The 21,860-nt window shown below is 35.2% G+C and overlaps 1 protein-coding gene across 3 annotated transcripts in view; it reads right to left on the bottom strand.

Moving 5' to 3' along the window:
• LOC114345720 (8-oxo-dGDP phosphatase NUDT18) overlaps positions 1 to 21,860 on the bottom strand; it is a 62,138-nt gene that overhangs the window by 4,345 nt on the left and 35,933 nt on the right. For all 3 annotated transcript variants that reach the window (XM_050643421.1, XM_050643420.1, XM_028296511.2), the window contains exon 4: positions 7,147 to 7,423. In XM_050643421.1, the coding sequence (XP_050499378.1) occupies positions 7,147 to 7,423 (277 nt within the window). The remainder of the gene's footprint in view (positions 1 to 7,146; positions 7,424 to 21,860) is intronic.

Here is a 21,860-nt window from a genome sequence, read left to right as displayed (position 1 = left end):
GCTTTTATATAAAAAGCAGTTATTTTAAGAACTTTTTAGCCACGAATTAGTATATTATAATATTTATGGATGCAGCCTTTTTGGATGTCTCGCAGGATTTTGATAAAGTCTGGCACACTGGCCTGCTATACAAAATAAGACAAGTTCTTCCTCTGAACTTTCTAATCCTCAAGTCATACTTTTTCTACCGCCATATACCAATAAAGTTGATATTGGGATACGCATAGGAAACATGTCAAAGAAAAAAGTTATATAGTGCCGATTTGTGCTTTCCTAGTCATTCACGCTTAAAATTGTTGATTTCCTATCTAAAAATGTATGTTTTTGGGTGGTTTTTCAAAAATAACTCGAAAACACTTCAATAAGATATGTTTGACCACAAATATGGTTTAGTTGATTTGATCAGAATCAAATAGGCCCTGAAGAGAATGAAACATAATCGAACCCCACGCGAAGATGGAATAGTGTCAGAAGCACTAAAATTGGAGGAGATATATTACTTGAAAAAATTAAACTACTTTTCAATATGTGCCTTCACAACGACAATATTCCAACAAATTGGAACAACGCTACTATGATTCTATTACATAAAGCAGGAAACAAAGCAAATTTAGAGAATTAATTACAGACCGACGAGCGTCCTCAGCCATTTATGCTATGGGCCGTTCAAGTATTACGTAACGCAGGTTGGAGGGGGGGGGGGGTTAAAATCTTAAAAATCTTCAAAAATTGCGTTACGTAATACGTGAACGCCGCATTAAGAGGAAACAGTAGCGATCAACAGGTAGCGAAAACGCGTTCCAAGATTGCGGCTGTAATTTTGAATATTTTTTCGAGATATTTGGCACACGTATTCGTAATATAATAAAGAATGGCGGTACAGAGCCCAATTTGAAAAATATATTAATATGTGGAAATTACTCTGTAATTAAATACAATATTAAAAAAACGAGCCTGCACCGCCATTAAGAAGAACAAAAAAATACACTTTCTTCAAATAAACTTCTTTATCCGATGCCTAGATTTTGTGTCATTTTGGAACTACTAAAATTTTTTATTTCATTAGTAGTTCCAAAATGACACAAAATCTAGGCATCGGATAAAAAGTTTATTTGAAGAAAGTGTATTTTTTTGTTCTTCTTAATGGCGGTACAGGCTCGTTTTTTTAATATTGTATTTAATTACAGAGTAATTTCCACATATTAATATATTTTTCAAATTGGGCTCTGTACCGCCATTCTTTATTATATTACGAATACGTGTGCCAAATATCTCGAAAAAATATTCAAAATTACAGCCCCAATCTTGGAACGCGTTTTGGCTACCTGTTGATCGCTACTGTATCACCTTAAGGTGCGTTACGTAGGGGGGAGGGGTGGTCAAAAATATTCAAAAACCGCGTTACGTAATATTTGAACGCTCCCTAAGTTGTTTAAGCGAATAATAAACATACGTGCATAGAAATCGGCCCACTTAAAAATTTTGTCATTTTTGATGTCTCATATTTCCTAAACCTGTTAGTCGATACAAGTGATTTTTTGAACATGTTATAGCCTGATTCTTTAACAATACCACTGTAATAATATTGTTGCTAAACAGGTAAATTTTCATTGTATACCTGGCGTACCAATCAAACTGTGTTTTATTCTCAAAGTTCGCATCACCCTGTGGAATATTCTAGCATTTATAAAATACTGAAATTAAAACCCAACAATAGCCTCAGGTTTTCTTAACATTTTGTTTTTGAATCATTCGTTTATGTTGGATAATAAAAAAGTTAGGTACTTTAACAACTAGACATGTTCTTTATCAATACACGGTGTTTCTAAATAACTGCGACAAACTTTAAGGGATAATTTTGCATGAAAAAATAATGACAGTTGGTTTTATAAACGTATGTCCGCAAATGTTTCGTTTCCGAGATACGGGATGTTGAATTTTTTCTTACAAACTGACGATTTATTTTATTGCTTTAAAACTGGTTGAGATACGCCAATGACATTTGGTGGGTTTTAAGACGTAGTTATTGCACATTTTCTGACATACAATTAAGAATTTAATATTCACCATTAGCGCGCATACGTGTAATATGACCGATCATATTACCCGTATGCACGCTAATGGTGAATATAAAATTCTTAATTTTATGTCAAAAAATCCGCAATAACTAGCTCTTAAAACCTACCAAATTTCATTTGCATATCTCAACCGGTTTTAGAGCAATAAATAAATCGTCAGTTTGTAAGAAAAAATTCAACATCCCGTATCTCGGAAACGAAACATTTGCGGACATACGTTTATAAAGCTAACTGTTATTCATTTTTCATGCCGAATTACCTCTTAAAGTTTGTCGCACTTATTTAAAAACACCGTGTATTCATGAAGAACATGTCTAGAGTTGTTAAAGTATCTAACTTTTTTATTATCCAACATAAACGAATGAATCAAAAAGCAGAATGTTAAGAAAACCTGATGCTATAGTTGGGTTTTAATTTCAGTATTTTATAAATGCTAGAATATTCCACAGGGTGATGCAAACTTTGAGAAAAAAACACAGTTTGATTGGTACACCCGGTAAACAATGAAAATTTACCTGTTTAGCAACAATATTATTACAGTGGTATTGTTAAAGAATCAGGCTATAATATGTTCAAAAAATCACTTAAATCGGCTAACAGGTTTAGGAAATATGAGACATCAAAAATGACCAAATTTTTAAGTGGGCCGATTTCTATGCACCTAAGTTTAGTTAAAAGAATGGAAAGAAATTAGAGACTTATCAACCAAGAGAACAGGCAGGATTCCGAAAAAGTTACGGAACTAATGACCAAGAACCAAGCTGACTGACGTCATCGAAAGGATAACCAGACTAAAATGGAGATAGACAGGACACGTAGCTAGAATGACAGATGGGCGAAGGACAAAGAGGTTGTTAAAATGGAGACCAAGGGAAGATAAGAGAAGCGTCGGTCGACTACAACCTACAAGATGAACTTACGAGTAAGAAGGCTAAATAAAAACTGGATCAGAGCGACGCAAGATAAACGGGGTTGGAAACACGAGGAAGAGACCTATCGACGGCCTAATTAACAAACCACGTAATTCTAAAAAATCGAATTTTGAATTTTAATGTTATTACAATGATCTATGAGGGTAAAAATGTAAAAGTAAAATTTAATAAGCTAATAATAAATGGGAAAACAATAAAATGGAATAAAAACAGTAACCAGCTAGAGGAAAGTCCAGAAGGGAATCCAAAAAACTAGCACCTGAAAAAAACCCACAAAACACTTCACAAACGATGACGGATATGGCAAAGAAAAAGGCAGTGAATAAAAATACAAGAAATAGACCGAACACAACTGACAAGACCGAAATTGACACAAGAGAAACCATAGCCATTGGAGCATGGAATGTAAGAACCTTATATGAAAACGGCAGATTAGAGCAAGTAGGCCAAGAAATGGATAATTACAAGTTGAAATTTATTGGTTTAAGCGAAACACACTGGAACGGCAGCGGATCAACTCGAGTAGGAGACCAAAAATTAATGATTTATTCTGGGAATACATCTGAAAATGCGAAACACGAAAAGGGTGTAGCAATACTTTTATCTCAAGAAGGAAAAATGCTTTAAGGGAATGGGAACCATCATCTGAGAGAATTATTTGGGCTAGACTCAAAGCAAAGTACTATAACCTAATAGTGATCAACGTTTACGCTCCTACAAATGAAAATAATGATGCATAAGAGGAAGAGTTTTATGAAAAATTGCAAGCAACGTACAATAATATAAACAAAAAGTATAAAAGAGATATAAAAATGATAATTTTAGATTTCAATGCCAAGATTGGCAATGATAATATAGGATATGAACATGTTATAGGAAAAGAAGGTCTAGGAAGGAAAAATAACAACGGAAATCGATTAATTGAATTCTGTGAACAGAATGAGCTCATTATAGGTGGCAGTATTTTTAAACATAAGCAGATCCACAAAGAAACTTGGAAATCACCGGGTGGTAGATATAAGAACCAAATCGACCATATACTAATTGAATCAAAATGGAGAAGCTGGCTACAAGATGTCAGGGCCTTAAGGGGTGCAGATGTGGATTCGGACCACATGCTTATCAGGGCGCAATTAAAGATGAAACTAGCCAGAGAAAATAATCGCAAGACTACCAGAAGAAAAAGATTCAATGTAGAAACCCTAAACCAAGAAGAAACAAGGAAAATATTCACCGACAGACTTAAAGTAAACCGAAATATACACCACTGTAATGGAGACTCTGTGGAAGAAATATGGAAAAACTTCAAAGAGGTTATGATGAAGACAGCAGACGAAACAATCGGGTTGAAAAAAAGTGAAAATAAAAAATGGATAACTAAAGACACGTTACAGCTTATAGAAGAAAGAAAGAAAATCAAGAAAGACATATTGCAAAAAGAAGGAACAAGGGAAGAAGAGATCCTTGAAAGAAAATACAAAGCAAAAAACATAGAAGTGAAAAAGGCATGCAGAAACGATAAAAGGAATTACATAAACGAAATGCTAAAATCAGCAGAGAAAGCAGCACAAGATAATGATCTACGAACACAATACACGATTATACGAAACCTAACAGGCAATCGAGCAAGAAGTGTAAGAGAAATAAAAGATAAAAAAGGAAAATTAATTAAATCTGAGAAAGAAATAACTCAAAGATGGAGAGAATACTTTGAAGAAATATACGCCAAACATGACCGAACCCAAGAATTGGATGAACAAATTGAAATACAAGAATTAGAGGTTAACACTGGGGTAATTACAAGAGAGGAAATTGCCAACGCACTTAAATTATTAAAGAATGGCAAATCCGCAGGAACAGATAATTTACCTATCGACCTGATAAAAGCAGACACCGAACAAGCCATAGATATGCTACATAAACTCTTAAATAAAATATGGGCCAACGAAGAACTGTCACAAGAATGGAAAGAGGGACTGATAATAAAAATACCAAAGAAGGGAGATCTGAGTAACTGTAAAAATTGGCGTGCAATAACTCTATTAAGCGCCTCATCCAAGGTGCTAACAAAAATTCTGCTCGAAAGAATGAAAGAAGAATTGGACAAGAAACTGAGAAGTAACCAAGCAGGCTTTCGTGCTAAACGCTCTACTATAGATCACATATGCACCTTAAGAATCATCCTAGAACAAGCTAATGAATGGCAGAAAGACATAAATTTAAGTTTTATCGACTTTAAAAAAGGCTTTCGACCGAGTCAACAGAGAACAAATGTGGAAAATTTTAAGACAGTATGGTCTACCAACAAAAATTATTAACCCGATCAAACTGTTTTATGATGGGTATAAAGCTAGACTAGAACACGAGGGAGCAATCACAGAAGAAATAGCTATTGAAAGCGGTGTTAAACAAGGTTGTATCTTATCTCCTACTTTGTTCCTTATCTTGGTAGACTGGATTATGAGGAAAGTAACGGATGATCGGACAGGCATTAGATGGAACCTCTTTAATCAGCTTGAAGATCTTGAATTTGCTGACGACGTCTGCCTGTTAACAGAACACAGAACTCACATGCAAACAAAAGTCGATAAGCTAACACAGTACTCTGATATGATTGGTCTCGGGATAAATACAGAGAAGACAAAAATCTTAAAAAATGATAACCCGCAAATTAACAAAATAAAAATAAAAGACAAAGAAATTGAAGAAGTAGAGAAAGTCACTTATTTGGGATCAATCATGGAAAGAAAAGGAGGATGCATGAAAGACATACAAGCAAGAATAACGAAGGCACAATTCGCCTTCAATGCGTTAAATAAAATCTGGCAAACAAGTGAAATAACAGAGTCAATAAAAATCAATATATTCAATACATGTGTAAAAAGCATATTACTCTACGGAGCAGAAACTTGGAAGCACGACGAAAGCACAAAAAAGAGGCTACAGACTTTTGTAAATAGGTCCTTAAGAAAGATCTTAAGAACTATGGAAACGAACGAAACAAACCAGTATAAAGCAACAATCAGACAGAAGAAATGGAAATGGATCGGCCATACGTTAAGAAAAGATCCTAGTAACATCACAAGACAAGCACTCGAATATCAACCTGAGGGTACAAGGCAGAGAGGACGACCAGATAATACTTGGAAGAAAACAGTAACCAGAGAACACAACAGAATCGGCTTAAGTTGGGGGGAAGTGAAAAACAAAGCAAGAAATAGAGGAGAATGGAAGGAACTGGTACGCAGATTAACCAGAGAATAAACACAAGAAGACGCGCTGTGCTGGCCACCAGCCGTCTTACACTATCGGCCAAGAAACGCAGATGCGCCCAATACTCCACTAGGACTGATGGTCCAAGAGAGAGAGAGACAATGATCTATGGTAGCTCTACATTGCTGCCTGAACAATAAACTCCAAAAAAATTTAACTAATTCTAGAAATCATAAAAACAAAACACGTATCTTTTTTGGTGGGAAATTTGTTAATGCAAACCTGGTGACTCCTGGCTGTGGCAGCCTGTTTCCATAGTGTAGCATGTGCGTTGTTTGGTGTTTGGCTGATTCATTCTGCCTGTGTAAATGTATGTTTCCAGTTCATCAAGTGACTCTCAAATTTGATGGTAAGTTACTTTAATGTTCTAACCTCAGCTTATTCTCGCCTGTTTAAGCTCAAATATATTAGCAAATCGATAAATTCCAAGGGCATTATAGGTACTTGGTTTGCTTACAAATCAAAATGTTTGGTTAGTTTCCTATTCTGCGGAGTTACGGGTTTTGTTACTTACCAACATACTGTTAAAGTATTTACCACGTGTCTGTTAAAGTAATACAACGTAACTCCGTAACTAAATCTGGAAAAACTCCTAACTCCAATAAATAATTGTATTAGGTATATTTATACAAAGAAAAGATCCTACAGATATTAGAATTAAATTTATATTGGTGTTTTTAAAAATATAAAGTCAGTAAGTCCTACTTTTTCAAGTTTATTTAGTTTTTTGTTACTCCTGTAAAAACAGGATAATGTGAGTTACGTGGTTTCTTAATTAGGCCGTCGCTATGTTAAGCAGTGGACTTTTGAGTTTGAATTATTGAACGTTTATGATTTAAAGAGCGTAATGTAAACAAACTCACCGACAATAATCCACATGGTCTATGTTGCGGCACCTCTGCCCCGAACAATTCTACCATAAACGTCTTAAGAGTGGAATGTATACTTTTATTGGGATGAATTTCACAGGCGGGAAGATGCCACGACGTTCGTTCGCTTATTAATATATGTACACGGTTATTGGCTTTCTTCTTAATGACTACGACCAGTCGCAATAGCTGTTTCGCATATGCCCTCAAAGCTGGCAGCTGGTCTTCGAACCAACCAGGTTCGTTTACTCTTCTAGCTTCTTTGAAAACTCTGAAATAAAAATAAATACTCATTTTTGTTTACTTAAGGGTGCATAGTATGAAAATTTATTATTTTAAATAATAGTACATAACATCAAGAATATCTTTTGAAAGTTGCAGTATTGGAGCAAAATTACCGGGAATACAGCATGTTAAATATTCCTACCCTCGACTCACTTTGCAGCAGCTTCACGCCAGCGCGCTTGAGCGTAGTGAGAAACGTTCAACATATGTTCCCCATCTCTTTTGTAAATTACTCCGTGATTCAAAAACATATTCAGGTGTGCATTTCAAAACTCGACAGCGCTACCTCGAGAAACTTATACGCTAATAAAATATTTTTGAATTTTTTGTTTCACATGATCCAATAACGAGTTCTGACGTCTACCGCAAAATCCATTTTTTTGTAAAGGAGGTGTCTGTAATTTGCCATCATTGCGTTGGTTTATTTGTCAATATTTTGCCTTGAAATTTGTTTTGTATATTCTTTGAATTGTCCCGAATATGTTTATTTAACGTTATTTAATTTAAAAATAAAACAAATCTACCATACATAGTTTCAAAAAAATAATTTACAAAAATGTGCTTGAATTGTTGATTTCAAATCCCAGCCACCAGTGAGAACATGGTTATAAGTTCCACATACTTCCCACATAAAGACATAGATAAAATGACATGGATTTCACCAGATGGAATCACAGCCAATCAAATTGACCATGTGCTGATAGACAAAAGGGTAGCCAGTAGTATCTCCGATGTGAGAACACGACGAGGAGCATGCTGTGGATCAGACCATCTTTTACTACAAACCAAATTTAGATGCAGAGTTAACAGGGAAAGAAACGAAAGACAACAAAGAACAAACAAACTGGACCTGGAAAAACTGGAGATCCAGGAATGTAAAGAGAAGTTCGAACAAGAAGTCGTAAATGAGTTAAAGACGCTAGAACTGCACTCCATAGAGGGCAAATGGAGTAATATCAAAACGGCAGTGCTGACAGCAGCAGCGTCCACCCTGGGAAACAAGAAAAAGGAGAGAAGAGGAGCATGGTTTGATGACGAGTGCAGACAAGCAATAGAGGAAAGAAATGAAGCACACATGTACATAACAAGAAGAACACGGGAAAGACGAACATTATTTGAAGTCGCAAGACGGAAAGCAGACATAGTCCTGTCGCCAGGGGGGGTACAACGGCCTCCTGTATTCAGATGGACTTACCCAAGTTTTTTTTATGTATTTTGACCTGTAGAACACGAATTTTTTGGGTAACAGTTGATCCGCATGTCGATAAGATTGTTATAAACCAAGAAGTTGAGGAATCACATCACAGAGATTTCTCGCAAAACAAAACATTTTTTTTGTATTTTTTGGGCCATTCTAACCAAAAAATGATCCTACAAATTTTTTTGTAGGATGCATAGTTTTCGAGATAAACGCGGTTGAACTTTCAAAAAATCGAAAAATTGCAATTTTTGAACCCGAATAACTTTTGATCAAAAAATAAAATAGCAATTCTGCTTACCGCATTTGAAAGTTCAAGTCAAATTATATCGGTTTTAATTATTTGTATTGCTAAAAAATTATTATTTTATTGCTAAAAAAAAAGCTATAAACACCTAGTGCTTGAGTGATGTTTTCAATGATTTCTCATTTAAAATCGAACGAGTAGGTAGAAGAGGTAAAAGTGCATGCGGGGCATGCATTAAAACGCATGTATTAAGCACGGGAAACACTATGTGTTTATAGCTTTTTTTAACAATCAAAAAATAAATTTTTAGCAATGCAAATATTCAAAACAGATATAACTTGACTCAAACTTTTAAAGGCGGTAAGCAGAATTGCTATTTTATTTTTTATTCAAAGGTTATTCGGGTTCAAAAATTGCAATTTTTCGATTTTTTGAAAGTTCAACCGCGTTTATCTCGGAAACTATGCATCCTACGAAAAAACTTGTATTAACATTTTTTGGTTAGAATGGCCCAAAAAATACAAAAAAATGTTTTGTTTTGCGAGAAATCGCTGTTATGTAATTCCTCAACTTCTTTGTTTATAACAATCTTATCGACATCCGGATCAACTGTTACCCAAAAAATTCGTGTTCTACGGGCCAAAATGCATAAAAAAAACTTGGGTAAGTCCATCTGAATTAAGAAGGCCGTTGTGACCCCCCTGGCGACAGGACTAACAAGATATGTGGAAAGAAAAAGAGAGCCTATGAAAATAGACAAATAGAAAAAATGGAAGAAAATTTCAAAAACAACGAAATTAGAGAGGCATACGAATACCAAAAAAAGATAAGAAGTGGGTATAAACCTCAAACAAGTCTATGTAAAGATGAAAGTGGGCAAATAATCAGTGACCAACAGAAAGTCACAGAAACCTGGAAGCATTATTTTCAGACCCTACTTGGAACACAAGTAGACATGGAAGATGAAATGGGTATGAACTACGTAGAAGAGAATGAAGTAGATAATGGACTAGAAGCTCCAACTATAGAGGAAGTTCTCGAAGCTATTAAGGCCCAGAAAAACAATAAAACTCCGGGTGTTGACGAAATACCAGCAGAACTGTATAAGGTAGGTGGCGACCACCTAGCAAGTCACATCCACGCGCTCATAAAGACATATGGCAAGAAGAGAAAATACCCGACGACTGGAAGAAAAGTATAGTATGCCCGATCTATAAAAAAGGAGACAAACTCCAGTGCAAAAACTACCGTGGAATCTTGTAACCAGATAGAAGAAGATTTTCTGTTGGAGTGAATGTACAGAGAGTGATAAACTCCAACAGAAGTAGGAAAAAGAAGATCTACTTAATGTAGCCAAAGGAACCACAATATGGCTTCTGCGTTGAAGAAGCTGAAGTCTCAAATACTACTTTGCAGTAGTACTTGTATGGAAAGATGCTAAGACGAAGAGTATAGAATTGATATAGGACTGAAGATGAAAATTATGAATAGATAGATGTAACTTGAATAGCTAGCTCAATATGCAGGAGAATGGCCACTTGACACTCAAGGAAGGATTCGGCCAATTTGCACGGCTATTTCTGGCTGGACAATAAATTAAAGGAAATGTCAATGATGGCTAGAAAAGAAGATATTAAGACAATGTTCACAAAGTAGATAGGGTAAATATAATAATATAATGAAATTAGAATAGATTTTTGGGCGCCAGAAGAAGGATAACTGGGTTAACCCTCTTCCAGGTATTCTACGCTGCTATAGAGTATATTAAATTTGTAATAAAAGTATATTAAATGTACAAATATAAAGGAGTAATATGAGAAAAAAAAATATGCACAATAAATATAAATTTATTAAATTTAACTACTAGATGTTCACAATCTCCGAGTTAAGACAAGTAACTAGTTTGTGACTCTAAAATGACAAAAAAAATGATACTAGTGAAAGTCAATTACAAAATTATCACACAAATGTGATCTAAGAATAATCTTAATAAGGTTAGAAAATCTGAAGAAGGGTACCTCTAATACAGAAAGTACAACTTACACCTAGGTTAGTAGAACCTTCACCAACTAATAATTGTACGTTTATAATACGTACACCTTAATTAAATACTACCTGATATGGTAAATAATATATAAATAACTCAATGTGAGTTGGACAGGCACAAGCCTTTATCGAATAAATAAACTTACGGTTGGATACAACAGATCCTTTTCTAACTCGTAGTTTATAATAATAATAGCAAGTGAAACCAGAAACGATTCTGAGGGAATCGAGTCCAGAAGTTTATAGGAATTTAATGAGTTAAAGTTAAAATAAAGTTAATAATTGAAATTTTGAATAATGTCTGAAGTTAATTTTGAAAAATCTAATTCAACCTATACTAAAATAATGAAATGAGTTTAAATAATTATATAAAAATGGAAACCAGCATAAAAATAATCAAAATAGGAGTACCGACTACTATTGTAGGGGAAAATATCTGAGCTCAGAGATCTTTACCTTAGATATTGCAGAGTATTGGGGAACGCTATTAATTAAATATTATGTTGTTAAGGAAAAAATACCATAAAATATAAAACAAGAAAAATGTGTGTGCAATTGAACTATAAAAATGTACTAAATATCACAAAAACAGTCTGTCTTTACTAATAGCACAGTAACTGTTCCCAAACAAACCCCTTTTACACAATCTTCGAGTTGATGTAATGAGCACCCAAGGGTGCTAACTCTCGCTAGCAGCTGTCCTGCTGGAGGTACAGGAGAGGAAGACTGGTAGAAAGCAGCTGAAGGTACTCAAGACTGGTGGAAAGCAGCTGGAGGTACTCAAACGAAAATGTGTGGAAATAATCCAGGCTGGTCGCCTAGTGATTGTTTCTCTCAGTGTGGTCTGGCCTTGGTGTGGTTGTTAGGTGACCTTAAGATTTCATGGTAGGTGCGGGGCGGAACTCATTGTATATAATATTCTCCAAAATTCTTCAACTTCACTGTTCACTGCTGGATAACTTCACTATAGTATTTATGGTAATCTTTAATACATTTGGAACTTTGAATTATAGGTGAATAATTTCGTTCAAACGACCCCGCTACCTAAACCGTACACTGGAGAACAATGACCCGTTCACGGCCTTCAGTTACCAGCTGAAGTTCTTCGTACCCCTCTCCTAATCATTCACTGTCAACGCGAGGGAACCAAGGTTGCCACGTTTAAATGTGACATCAGTAAGCATTTAACAATTATGTTTTTGCTTTACGTTGTATCTTAATAAACATTGAAAGAAATTAATCCCGAAAATATTTAAATAATATTTTCAATGATTAAATATTATCTTCCCAACAATACTTGATTCTATAAGGGGCGGAACGCCACATTCCCCGTCGACTACGAAAAAAAAAAAATTAATCGAATTTTTTTTTTCCCTATTAGGGAGTATTAAACTAAAGTAGTGGTAGTGTATCATTCCCCGCTGATTCGCAAGATTACAAATAATCACAACTAATAATCAAGGGAAGGTAGGATGGTCACTGCAGCAAATAACAGAAATTGCAATATGTGACCCGAAGTCCTAGTAAAAGTGACTGGTTTTTTTTTCTTAAAAGCCAAACAACCTAAAGATGAGACATAATTTATAATGACAAATAAGTGTCGAATTGGCACTAAATCCAAAGTTGAACTATCCATGGACATCAGATTTATAATGGGTATATCCAAGGACGGACAACCAGGCAAAGGTGTGAGCCAATTCGTAGAATAACACAAGTAAATATACTAAAATAAGACCCAATAAATCAATAACTAGAATAAGTGAAGAATCGAACACTCAATCCTAAATTGAACTAGCAATGGACACCAGATTCGTAATAGCATATCCAGAGAAGAACAATCAGGAATATTTATGGAGCAATTCTCACCAATACCAAATAATATAAATACTAAACATACCAAAGGAATGCAAATACAGTAACCAAAATAAATGTGGAATCGGACACTCAATCCAAAGTCGGACTATCAATGGACACCAGATTCACAAAAGCATATCCAATGAAGAACGACCAGGAAGATTTATGGACCAATTCACATCAATACTAAATCATATAAATAAATAAGTGAAGAATCGGACACTTCATCCAAAATCGGACTATCAATGGACACCAGATTCACAAAAGCATATCCAAAGAAGAACGATCAGGAAGGTTTATGGACCAATTCTCACTAATACTAAGTAAATCAACTAAATTAGCTCTACATCTACCCTCATCCGGTAATGTGAGCCTATCTGAACTAAATAATAGCACTAAAGGATGAACTTATATAAGTTCTATGACTCCATGATAAAAAAAAATATGACGAGAATGAGCTACCAATTTTGAATAAAACTGCAGATTCATGCATTCTCGCATACATAGAATTATCCAGGAAATACTCCTGAATCTAAGCAACAACTGATGCCAAAGGTAAGAAGTGGTGATATACAAAAAAAAAAATCAATCATTTGTCCAAGCAGGTTAATTACTAACATTCATGACTCTAAGTATCGGGAGAGTCCAAGCATCACTATACTATTATTAACCAAGAGACATAAAATAAACAAACTCATGTGGTAGTATACCTGGAATATTTGGACTAATTACACAAGAGTGGTTAGGACATGCTGCAGACATTCCCTGACCAGAAATATTATGATAGATAAACATCTGTCTACTCTTCAATGAAAGACATAGATTGCGAAATCGGATAGCAATGGCGCCTTGCTGAACTTCGAACCCACGTATTCACCTACTTTGAGCATCAACAGACTAGTGTCTAAGAAGAAATATGAAAGATTCAAGAATTCATAATATATACCTCTAAATTCCAACAAATTCCAGAATTATACTGTGGAGAAAGCAAGGATCTGAATTATTGTAATATCAGTGACAAATGTCAATAGAGTAACCCAATAACAAATTCACGACCACATCTTTCCAATATGGCAAGTCCAATAACATGATATAAAAGGATATATATAAAAAATAATAATAAGTAGATAAACAACTAACCAAAATATGACAACCTAAGATATGGCAGTGTAACATAGTTCCATCTGTATTAGCAAGAGTACCTGTATGGGCCTACATATCCAAATGTCTAATAATCAACAACCTTTTTTTTTGGTAAGAGGTTCAGTAAGCAAACTAAAAGTACAAGTGAAGTTTATCAAACTTAGTAATACTACTGGCTGGATTAATACTTGAGAGTATTGATCCCTAATGATTAAAAATGAACTTCATAATACAAAAAAAATGATAACTCATATAAGTAGTATTAATAATTCGGTACCTAGTACTTAAGAAGTGAGAAGTCATTAAACCATGCTGAAGGATGAAACTTGAACTATGGACGTGCACTATCGAGTGATTAAAAAATTAAAACTAATTCTAATCCATAATAAAAACGAACTAAGGGCAACCACAGGAAGGGATTAGCTCAACAACCCTGTTAAGCTAATCTTCTTCCGATGAAGTTGAATCAGCATCGTCCATGGTATTGTCAGGCAATAAATCCTTTACATGAAATTGACCAATTCGCTTATTAGTCGAATTGTCCTTTAATTCATAAATCAAAGGAGATACTACCCTTAATACAGTACATGGAACATATTTCTGGCAAAACTTTGCAGAAATGGCATCACCCTTACTGGATTTGACAAAATTGCGCTTTAAGACTCGATCACCAACAAAGAATCGCAGATCTCGTTTCCTCAAATTATAGTGCTGCTGGTTCCTTAGGTAAGAAGTTTTTAACTTCTTCCTAATGTCTGAGAAAATATGAGGTAACGTCTGGAGATCATCTAAGCGATGAAGTTTCTCAGATATTTGAGGAAGGTTTTCGGAATTGTCTGAAATTAATCCAAAATAATCACCTGATAACGCAACATTCCTACCAAAATTCAGATATGCTGGGGAGCACTGGGTCACTTCATGGACAGAAGTCCTTATGGCCTGAGCTATGGAATGGATATATTGATCCCAAGCTCGGTGATCCGGGTAGGTATAGGACCTTAGAGCTGTGACAATACTGCGATTTACTCTCTCAGTATGATTTGCTTGTGGATGGTAGGCAGCATTGTAAAAGGTCTTTTGAACCTTATATTTAGCTAAAAGATCTTTAAAGGCCTTTGATACAAACTGAGGACCATTGTCACACGACACAATTTGGGGAACACCATACACCAGAAAGACTTGTTCCTCCAAATATTTTAAAATTGCTGGAGTTGTGGCCTGACGAAGAGGACAAACTAAAGGAAATTTAGTGAAATAATCCACAACTACCAGGCAATAGGTATTACCCTTGTAGCTCCGAGGATACGGTCCAATGAGATCCATTGAGATCATCTGCCAAGGAAAATTGATGTTCCTGAAGGAACCCATAAGTCCCGCTTGTGGTAGGTTACTTGGTTTACAAGTAGCACAAACCATGCATTTAGAAATGTACCTTTTAATAGACTTCCGCATGCCAGGCCAATAATATAATTCGGCAATACGGTGATAAGTCTTATAGAAACCAAAATGACCAGCCGTAACTTCATCATGAAACATATGCAGAATATTTTCCCTATTTGGCGTAGGTACAACAATTTTCCACTCCGACATATTGGATAAGGACTCTATCGGACTTAAGATGTGTTTATACAGAACATTATTCTCTACCTTAAAATCAGGATATTTTTGTGGGTCCTGAGTAACCCTATCAATCATATTCTGATACCACGCATCAGGAGTTAAAGAAGACAGATCTAGAACATTAATATCATGGACACGTGAAAGAGCATCTGCGACCACTACCCCGTTTGCCTTTCTATGGACAATCTTATATGAATATGCAGCCAGTTTGCATATCCATCGAGAAAGCCTCTGAGAAGGGTTTTTCATACTATGAAGCCATACCAAGGAACTATGGTCAGTAATTATAGTGAAATTACGACCTTCCAGATAATAACGGAATGCTTCTAACCCATGGATGATAGCTAAAAGTTCTTTCTCTGTAGTTGAATAGTTTTTCTGGGCCTTATTCAACTTCTTACTAGTATACGCTATGGGGTGTTCAGAGCCATCTTTCAACTGAAATAATACGCCACCAGAAGCGGTATTAGAGCAATCTGTCATCAGATAAAAGTGCTCATCAAAATTAGGTGACATCATGACCGGAGCGCTCGTTAAAGCATCTTTAACGCGCCTAAAAGCTTCATCGGCCTCAGGAGTCCAAGTAATGGTCTGTCCCTTTTTCCTGTTCTTCAAAAGATCAGTAAGAGGTGACAACAAGGTAGAGTAGGACGGTACAAACCGGCGATAATAGCCACACATTCCCAATATCCTACGGACTTGGGTGGTGGTCTTAGGTATAGGAAAATTTTTGATAGCAACTATTTTCTCAGGATCAGTCCTTAGCCCCTGGTTATCCACAACATAACCCAAGAACTTAAGACTAGGACGACAAAACTGACATTTATCCAGATTGATCGTTAGATTAGCTTCCTTAAGACGTAAAAATAACTTATCTAAAATTTCCATATGAAGGGAAAAATCAGGAGTGACAACCAAAATATCGTCCAAATAATAGAAAACATAGGGCTCTAACTGTGGACCAATGACTAAATCCATCAGACGACACATTGTCTGAGGAGCAGAAACAAGACCGAAAGGCATGGTGACAAACTGGAATAATCCTTTACCACTGACAGCAAAAGCAGTATATTTCTTGCTCTCTTCACTCAGTGGGATCTGTAAAAAGGCCTTAGACAAATCAATCGAAGAGATGTATTTGGCATTCTGAAGTTTGCTCAAAATCACGTCGATTCGGGGAATTGGATAAGCATCCCTGTTAGTGGTGATACTGTTTAGTTTTCGACCATCAAAGCAGATCCTGAAGGATCCATCCTTCTTCTTTGTTAACCAGAGTGGGGAACAATAGGACGACGTTGAATGTTCTATGATATTTAAAGCAAGCATCGAATCTACTTCTTTTTCTAAATCTGCCTGCCAGGCTTGAGGTATAGGATACTGATATAATCTGAACGGAGTAGGATTTCCCACCTCAATAGTGTGAGATATTAAAGACGTACGACCTAGTTTGTCTTTTGAAGAAAGAGTAGTAAATTTAGAGATCATGCTCTCTAATTGCCTTTGTTCAGAGCTAGATAAACTAGAAAAATCATGGATAGCACTAAGGGTAGATAAATTAAATTCAGATATGGAAAAAGAAAAATCAGAACAACTTAAGGTGCTATTGAAAGCATTGAAAAAGTCCATACCTAGAATTATAGAATTTTGCACGGAAGGAATAACATAAAATGTAATTTCTCTACATAAATCTGCCACAGTGATTTCAATTTGGAGTTTGCCCGTAATGGACTGAACTGTACCATCTGCAGTAGATACTTGCAAGGATGAAATGGGCATAATGGGAATACTAGAACTTTTCAATAAATTTAATGAATGTGCCCCTATCAGTGAAATATTAGAGCCACTATCTAACAAAGCTAAACACGATTGTCCTAAAATTTGAATAGGAAGATATGGCCTATTATCATTTTGTTTCCTAACTAATAATGAATTAATATCCAGATCTAAAGTATTTGGTTGTCTAGAACCGTTATATGGACCTAACCTAGACGTATCATCATCATTAACAAAACTAGAATCTAATACAGATAATGGAACTACATCACTATCACAATTATTATTGTTACGTTGAACACTACCAATCAAAGAAGAATTTGTAAATGAACATCTGTGATCATTTGAATCAAGCGAATCTAACGTATCATCTATAGAAATTAATTTCTGGTTTAATTTTGTTTTGTGGTGTGTGCTGTTTTCTTGAACGACACCCCTTTCCCTTTTCGTGAAGATGGGTTTGGGTTGCTGGATGTGCTTGGTCCAGCAGTTTCGTTTGACGATGGGGTTGGATTCCCTGATTGGGTGTTGGACGGAGAAACGTTCAGGGGACGGACCTCCGAAGTCTCGTTTCCCGAACACTTCGAACAGTTTCTTTTAAGGGTGTTCTCTCGGCCACAACCATGGCAGAAAATACGATTTTGAGGAATCTCACAATTGTAAAACGGGTGACCTGGCTGATCACAATTCCAACAGACAAGAGAACTAACAACCGAAACATTATGATCATGGCCCTTATTTGGCCAAGAACGTTGCCTAAAGGAAGTTGGCTGAGAAGAAGAGTTAGAAGAGGATCGAGATGTGGATGGAGGTTGAGAAGACCAGGACAAAGTTTCCTCCAAACGTTTGCACTTTATAGTAAGGTCATCAATGTTCTGAATGTCCATAAGAGCTAATTGTTGATGATAAAAGGGTAATAGACATTTAAGGATGATTTTAATTTTAGCTAAATCTGACAAAGGAGTGTCTAAACGACTACACATACCTAATATAGTATTAATAAACATAGTAACAGATTCCCCAGGTTTCTGCTTATGATTCTTAATTTGATCTAGTAGGTCGTCCTGGATCGAGTACGGAAGAAAATCTGACTTCAACTTTTTAATCAGATCAGACCAACAAGAAAAATTACCCCTATTATTCCTAAACCAGGTAAAAGCTGTCCCGGTGAACAGTTCAGCAGATGCAGCAAACAAATCCTCTTCAGAAACACCTCTAGATACTCGAAGACATTCAACCCTTTCCAAAAATGACATCACATCAGTGTGCTGTTTTTCACCTGAAAAGGAAATACCCCATTTGTGTATTTGCACAGGTTTGGAGTAAGTGAAACTAGATACATTGACTGGAGCATTAGGAGTAGAGGTAGCTATGGGGTTAACTCTAGAATCAAGTTCACCCTCTAGTGTTAATATTCTAAGAGAAACAGATTTCTTGAAAGGTTCCTGTTCTTCTGTAGGACAGTGTAACAAGTGTACACGGGCAGAAATATGGCCTAGACGAGATGTTAATCGCGCATACTCTGTATCCTTTACAGTTCCCCTAAACTTTTCAATTTTTTTAGACAAGCTGTCCAATGTGTCAGTGATTCCTTTCTGTTGTTCCTCAAAAGGAATGGATACAGCTGAAATTTGGAGAAAACTCCTATTGCCTTCTTCTTGTTTCAAAGCACCTCTCAGAAGATTGCGTTTTTTATCGACAGTTGTCGACTCCTCGGGCATTATGTCCCTAATCTTTAATTCATAATCCAATTCATCCACCAGAAGATGTTCAGCTTTAAAAGCACACATGATGAGAGCAAAATTATTGACAAATAGTCCAAAGAACAGAAGTATGAAAGATACCTAAGTTTGCACGCAAAATATATATAATATATACCGAGAAAATATTAGCAACACACCAACAAAATCAAAATGGCCAGCAAAAAAAATATATATATATATATATATATATATATATATATATATATATATATATATATATATATAATGCAGTATATAATCAAATAATAAGATCAAATAAATATATAAGATCAAATAAATGGATAAATAATCCAATAAACAATGTATACTCAAGTAAACCTACTACCTAAATACTGGAAGTAAATTTTTATTTATATGTAACTTACCACCACTCTAGAAAAAAAATATATATATCTAATAATAATAATCAACACTTAGTTGTACCTCCAACTATACCACTATTGACTGAAGAAATAAAATTACGTTATATGAATTATATTATTAATAGCAATATTAAATATAAGTTCCCAATAAAAATTCAAATTTAACCCAGAATGTAAGTTGCACAAACCTATACTATAATGAGGTCCCAAAATATAAACAAAAATCAAAACAGCGTATAAGAATACCTGATATGTATCAGAAATTAAGAATAAAATAAATAAGTAACAAGATGTGTATAGAGATACCAAACGGAAATAACAAAGAAACTTGAGATAAAAAGAGAAGAATTGACCTAAATGAATACTGTCTCAGACCAAAAATAAGGCCACCACGTTGGGAAGCCGATGTAACCAGATAGAAGAAGATTTTCTGTTGGAGTGAATGTACAGAGAGTGATAAACTCCAACAGAAGTAGGAAAAAGAAGATCTACTTAATGTAGCCAAAGGAACCACAATATGGCTTCTGCGTTGAAGAAGCTGAAGTCTCAAATACTACTTTGCAGTAGTACTTGTATGGAAAGATGCTAAGACGAAGAGTATAGAATTGATATAGGACTGAAGATGAAAATTATGAATAGATAGATGTAACTTGAATAGCTAGCTCAATATGCAGGAGAATGGCCACTTGACACTCAAGGAAGGATTCGGCCAATTTGCACGGCTATTTCTGGCTGGACAATAAATTAAAGGAAATGTCAATGATGGCTAGAAAAGAAGATATTAAGACAATGTTCACAAAGTAGATAGGGTAAATATAATAATATAATGAAATTAGAATAGATTTTTGGGCGCCAGAAGAAGGATAACTGGGTTAACCCTCTTCCAGGTATTCTACGCTGCTATAGAGTATATTAAATTTGTAATAAAAGTATATTAAATGTACAAATATAAAGGAGTAATATGAGAAAAAAAAATATGCACAATAAATATAAATTTATTAAATTTAACTACTAGATGTTCACAATCTCCGAGTTAAGACAAGTAACTAGTTTGTGACTCTAAAATGACAAAAAAAATGATACTAGTGAAAGTCAATTACAAAATTATCACACAAATGTGATCTAAGAATAATCTTAATAAGGTTAGAAAATCTGAAGAAGGGTACCTCTAATACAGAAAGTACAACTTACACCTAGGTTAGTAGAACCTTCACCAACTAATAATTGTACGTTTATAATACGTACACCTTAATTAAATACTACCTGATATGGTAAATAATATATAAATAACTCAATGTGAGTTGGACAGGCACAAGCCTTTATCGAATAAATAAACTTACGGTTGGATACAACAGATCCTTTTCTAACTCGTAGTTTATAATAATAATAGCAAGTGAAACCAGAAACGATTCTGAGGGAATCGAGTCCAGAAGTTTATAGGAATTTAATGAGTTAAAGTTAAAATAAAGTTAATAATTGAAATTTTGAATAATGTCTGAAGTTAATTTTGAAAAATCTAATTCAACCTATACTAAAATAATGAAATGAGTTTAAATAATTATATAAAAATGGAAACCAGCATAAAAATAATCAAAATAGGAGTACCGACTACTATTGTAGGGGAAAATATCTGAGCTCAGAGATCTTTACCTTAGATATTGCAGAGTATTGGGGAACGCTATTAATTAAATATTATGTTGTTAAGGAAAAAATACCATAAAATATAAAACAAGAAAAATGTGTGTGCAATTGAACTATAAAAATGTACTAAATATCACAAAAACAGTCTGTCTTTACTAATAGCACAGTAACTGTTCCCAAACAAACCCCTTTTACACAATCTTCGAGTTGATGTAATGAGCACCCAAGGGTGCTAACTCTCGCTAGCAGCTGTCCTGCTGGAGGTACAGGAGAGGAAGACTGGTAGAAAGCAGCTGAAGGTACTCAAGACTGGTGGAAAGCAGCTGGAGGTACTCAAACGAAAATGTGTGGAAATAATCCAGGCTGGTCGCCTAGTGATTGTTTCTCTCAGTGTGGTCTGGCCTTGGTGTGGTTGTTAGGTGACCTTAAGATTTCATGGTAGGTGCGGGGCGGAACTCATTGTATATAATATTCTCCAAAATTCTTCAACTTCACTGTTCACTGCTGGATAACTTCACTATAGTATTTATGGTAATCTTTAATACATTTGGAACTTTGAATTATAGGTGAATAATTTCGTTCAAACGACCCCGCTACCTAAACCGTACACTGGAGAACAATGACCCGTTCACGGCCTTCAGTTACCAGCTGAAGTTCTTCGTACCCCTCTCCTAATCATTAACTGTCAACGCGAGGGAACCAAGGTTGCCACGTTTAAATGTGACATCAGTAAGCATTTAACAATTATGTTTTTGCTTTACGTTGTATCTTAATAA

Source organism: Diabrotica virgifera, chromosome 2 (genome assembly GCF_917563875.1).
Source record: "Diabrotica virgifera virgifera chromosome 2, PGI_DIABVI_V3a".
Lineage (NCBI taxonomy): Eukaryota > Metazoa > Arthropoda > Insecta > Coleoptera > Chrysomelidae > Diabrotica > Diabrotica virgifera.
This window is presented reverse-complemented; position numbering and strand designations above follow the sequence as displayed.